General features: G+C 58.9%; 1 protein-coding gene across 1 annotated transcript in view; it reads right to left on the reverse strand.

Moving 5' to 3' along the window:
• The window catches only part of TBKBP1 (TBK1 binding protein 1), a 14,130-nt gene that overhangs the window by 1,113 nt on the left and 8,351 nt on the right, over window positions 1–4,666 (reverse strand). The window contains exons 8-9 of the mRNA XM_007465133.1: window positions 1,004–1,122; window positions 51–787 (exon numbers count right to left, since the gene is read on the reverse strand). Of these exons, the coding sequence (XP_007465195.1) occupies window positions 51–787; window positions 1,004–1,122 (856 nt within the window). The remainder of the gene's footprint in view (window positions 1–50; window positions 788–1,003; window positions 1,123–4,666) is intronic.

Below are 4,666 nucleotides of genomic sequence, written 5' to 3' on the forward strand. Positions count from 1 at the left end.
CAGCCGGGTCTGAGGCACGTGCGCACATGCCCGCGCACGTGCCCACTCACGTGGATGGACGGCCAGGACTGCGCGTGCTCGGCGTGGGTGTAGGCGGTGGCAGCGGGCGACTCCGGGATGGGGAAGCCAGCGCAGAACGAGGCGCAGCGGATGGCGCCAGCCTCCGGGCTGGCCGGGCTGGCCGGGCTGGCGGGGACGGCCCACTCCTCCTCCTCCGACGGCTGCTTCTCGAAGCGCAGGCGGATGCCCTCGAAGGCGCGCCGTGGGCTGAGGGGCCGGCCGGGGCCGTAGAGCTCGCTGCCGTAGGCCCGCGGCTTGGGCAGCGTGGCCGCCTCGGCCTGCAGCCAGGGCGGGGAGGCGCCCGCGTAGCCCGCGCCCTCCGCCATCTCCGAGTAGCTGCGCCGGCCCTGGAAGCCGGCCTTCACGTGGTGGCTGGGCGGCTTGGCGTAGGCTCGCTCGGCCAGTGTCCTCTCCCCGGGCGGCGGGGGTGGTGGGGGCCGGGGCTGCGGGGCCGGGCAGGCGGGAGGCCCGGGGGAGCGGCACTGCGGGCTGGGGGACTGGCATGGCGGCGGCACCGGCGAGCGGCGCTGCGGGACGGGCGACGGGCAGGAGGGCGAGGCCGGCGAGCGGCGCTGCTGGGGCGAAGGGCAGGGGGGCCCGGGAGAGCGGCGCTGGGGGACGGGGGACTGGCACGGGGGGCAAGGGGGCGCCGCTCGGGCCGGCGGGGAGTGCGAGGGACACTGGGGGGCCGGGGAGTGGCGCTGCGACAGCGGCGAGTGCCTCTGGCCTAGAAGGGAAGGGGGACGGTGGTGGGGAGAGACGTCAGAACTGGGGAAACAGGGCCTTGCCGGCGACCAGTGCCCACCCACTGTCCTCCGAACGGGAGTGGAAAAGGCCTGGGCACGGGGGAAGGAAGTGAAGGGTGGTCCCCGGACGCAGGACGGTGGCCACAGCTATCCCCTCCTTCCGGGTCCAGCTCCAGGCCTCCCCTGCCCCATCTCACCGCCACTCCGAGCCTGCTCCTGCAGCAGCGTCCTCAAGATCCTCCCCTGCAGGGAACTCAATTCCCGAAGCCGGCCCAGCTCCTCTGTCAGCTCCGTGTAAGCCAGCGCCAAATTCACCCTGAAGGACACCCAGTCACCCAGGTCAAGGCTTGACCCCAGCCTGCCCTGACCCTGAGGTCAGAGGGCAGGGAGTGGGGGAGAGGAGAAGGGAAATGGGTTTACTGCCACAGCTGTGGAGAACTGCCTCTGCCCCAGCATCTGGCCCTCCCATCCCCTCCCAGGCCCTACGAGCCCCGCTGCAGAAATTCTCTTGGGCTTTAAGGGCCACCTCAAACGGAACCTCTTCCAGGGAGCCCTCCCCCGACCCTGAACCTTACCTTGGGCTAGGGCAGTGGTTCCAAGACTATGGGCTGGGGATAGAGAGCTCAGTGATTTTAAGGGATCCCTGAAATTGTGTATTCCCTGAGCATTGTCTGTGGCCTGAACACATCTCATACAGGTATGTGTGAATGTTTTTCTAATCTGTGCAGAAGCTGTGGTGACAAGTAAAACACAGATTCATCAAAAAGCTGCACTGAATTTATAGTAGGTTTTGTCCCTGTGAATTTTCTCAAAGAGCTCATGGTAATAGTTTAAGTGCAATCTGTGTATTGGGGGCAGGGGATGCCTGAGGAGTCCTCACCTTTGAAAGATTAGGGATCACTGCTGCACAGCCTATGAAGAGCCCCATTCCATAAGTGAAGACATGGCCTTCTAGCTTGGCAGAGGTGCCAACTGATAAACTTGAACCCAAGTCTGCCTATTTCCAGGTCCACTGCTCTTGCTTCCACCTCAAAGCTGCCTCTGAGCTCAATTCAGCCTTGCAACTCCCAGGATCATCAGAGAACCCTTTACATGGAACTGTTGTGCACTGAACACCTCCAGGGGGCGCCACTCGCATTAAGCACCTAACAAAAGTTGCCTTGTTCTGGAACTTCACTGGGAGTTCCTCAAAGTTGGGGTCTATATCACTGTATTCGTATTCCCAGCATCTTGTCCAGGGTCTGGTACCCAGGAGCTGTTCAGTAAGTGAATATTGAATTGAGCCTCTCTATCCATTTTTCTCTCTTCCCTTTTTTTCCTTGCACTTCATGCTCAGGTCTCCTGGGCACCCACCCTCATGGAGCTGGAACAGACTTAGCAAAGACTTCAACCACTTCCTTTTCTCTTCCTTTCTTTTTGGGTCCCTGTGACCCAGAATCACTGAAGGTTATCATTCTCAGCACTGCCCCTCCCCTCTCTCCCACCCCAGCCTGCACACCTCCAGGGAGCCTGTCCTGATGTCACATGAGGCTCTGCCATGGCCTTGGGTCACAGCTTTCATCTCTGATCTGGGCTTGGACCAATCCTGGGAAGCAGGGGATTTTGTTTCCTCAGATCTTGCCCCCTCAATCCAGAAGGGACTCTGGAACTTTGTGGAAGTTGGAGCTGGAGGGAAGTGGCAGGCAGAGGCTTGGCCAGTCCAGAGGGATTTCCTCACAGGGGAGGCCCTCTTGCCCCAGTAGCTGAAGGGCCCTGGGCAGCAAGGAGAGGAGGGTGGAGGGAGTTCTCCAGACCCTGAGGGCCCTGTCCTCATCCCATGGTAATGGACGTGTGAGAGAGGATGTATGTGAATGGGAGGGAATGAAGGGAGGTGTGAGACCACTGTGATGGTTGTGAGGAACAGGGTGAGTGTGAGTGTGTGTGTGTGTGTGTGTGTGTGTGTGTGTGACCCCGGAGAAAAGAAGGGGAAGTCATGAGGTTAGGGCTTCAGAGGGCAGGAAAAGCCGAGGTGCAGAGAGTAGATGATGACTGAACTCCCTCGCTCTCTACTCACTGGCGGGCTCTCTCGCACTCTCTTCCTAATCCTGGGGCAGAGCTGGGTGGAAGGGGGAGCCCCTCCCACAACAAAGCTATTTTTAACCCATTTGGACCAAAGCCAAATTCTTGCAAATAGGCTGGGATTCTGGGGGACAAGCCCACTTCTAAAGGTGGGAGAGTGCCCTCTACCAGTCTGATGGTGGACAGGGATGGACAGGAGCAGAGAGGAGGGAGTCGGTTTGGGAGCCCTGGCCAAGGTGCTGCAGCCTCTATCCCACCACATCTCAGCCGTCGTGTGTCCTGTGTTCCCCCACCCTCTTCTTCAGCGTGGGTCTGTGGGAAGAAATGGCATTGCCCTCATCAGACTGGGAGGGCAGTCTGTGTCCCACATTAAATTGGGGACTTCCCAGCGGGAGGCTCTCCTCTTCAAACCGAGGCAATCTGAGGGCAGGAGCTGCGTCTCCCCCACTCAGACTGGGGGCTTTTGGAGGATCGTGCTAGCCCCTCAGTGGTGGGGGCAGGAGGGAGCCCTGGGCAGGGCACTGATGGAACATCCCCTCTGACCGAGCAACCACAGTTTCTCTGCCCGTCCACCTTCACCGCTGTATCTCAGGTGACAGATACAGGTTGTCGCCTTCACACCCTGCCTTAGAGATCTCACCTGCCACACTCAGTTGCCAAGCCCCATCTCTCCCCGCTTGCCTCCTTCCCCATGTCAGGAGCTACCCCAGTTTCCACGGCCCAGCTTCTGGCACCCTCCTCGCAGCAAAACAGGGCAAGAGGAAATGGAACGGAGAAGGCCCTAGCCCAAAATGCCCAGCCCCTCTTCCAGCTCTGACCCTGTGTTCTCCTGGAGCTCCAGGCAGCCCTTGCAACGACCTCTGAGACCCCGGGCAAGGTGGGGGGACCTGACCTCCTGATGCCCCATGGCCCTGTGGGACCTCCCCCTTCATCAGGTGTCTCTTCGTCTCTTCCCACCTCAAGATGCGCAGGCCCAGGCTGCTAAATGCTCTAACAACCTGAATGACTCACATTAGAAAACACTGCCAATTCAGTGGGAAAAAATCTCAACTTCACAACACAGCCAAGAGTCGCACACATGCACCTGAATACACATTCCGCTTCCTGGCCCACACCTGAGTGCTATTTTCCACCATCACAGCTGTCTGGGAAGGATGGGTCAGGTGAACAGCAGCAGATGTGGCTGCATTTGGGTGCTTCTTCATTGCTTAAATTATGGGGGAAAATCCTGTCTGAGTCTCTCAGAACTTGGGAAGGACTCAGGGAGAAAAGAATCATAAATAATCTGTATGAGCCCTTATGGGCCAGGCATTGTGCTAAGAATTTAATCTTCACAACAACCCTACAGTGTTACCACTCTTATCATCTCCATCTGAACAGATGAGAAAACTGAAGCTTACAGAGGTTAAGTCACTTGACCAAAGCCAGAAAGCCCAGTAATAGTGGAGTTGCTGGAATGGGAGCTCCCATCTCCTGGACTCCAAAGTTGAGGCTACTGACCACTGAGCTATCTACTGCCTTCCAAAAGGATCAGGGAAGGGGGGAAAGGAGAGGTGGGAAGGCAGCAGAGGGAAAGATGAGGAGGAGGAGGAAGAGGCTGGGGACCTGCAAAGTGGCCTGGGAGCCCTGAGCATCACCAGCCCTGCCCTGGGAGGGCAGAGGAAGGCGCTAGACACGTGTGGAAGTGGAAGGACAGAGTTTATATTAAGAGGCCGGGTCAAGGTCACAGAGCAGTGGTAGCACAGAGCAGGGATTCAAACAGGCTCTTGGCACCTCAGCCTGCTGCGCTGGCACCTTCGGAA

The sequence above is a fragment of the Lipotes vexillifer genome, unplaced genomic scaffold, assembly GCF_000442215.2.
Source record: "Lipotes vexillifer unplaced genomic scaffold, Lipotes_vexillifer_v1.1 scaffold591, whole genome shotgun sequence".
NCBI lineage: Eukaryota > Metazoa > Chordata > Mammalia > Artiodactyla > Lipotidae > Lipotes > Lipotes vexillifer.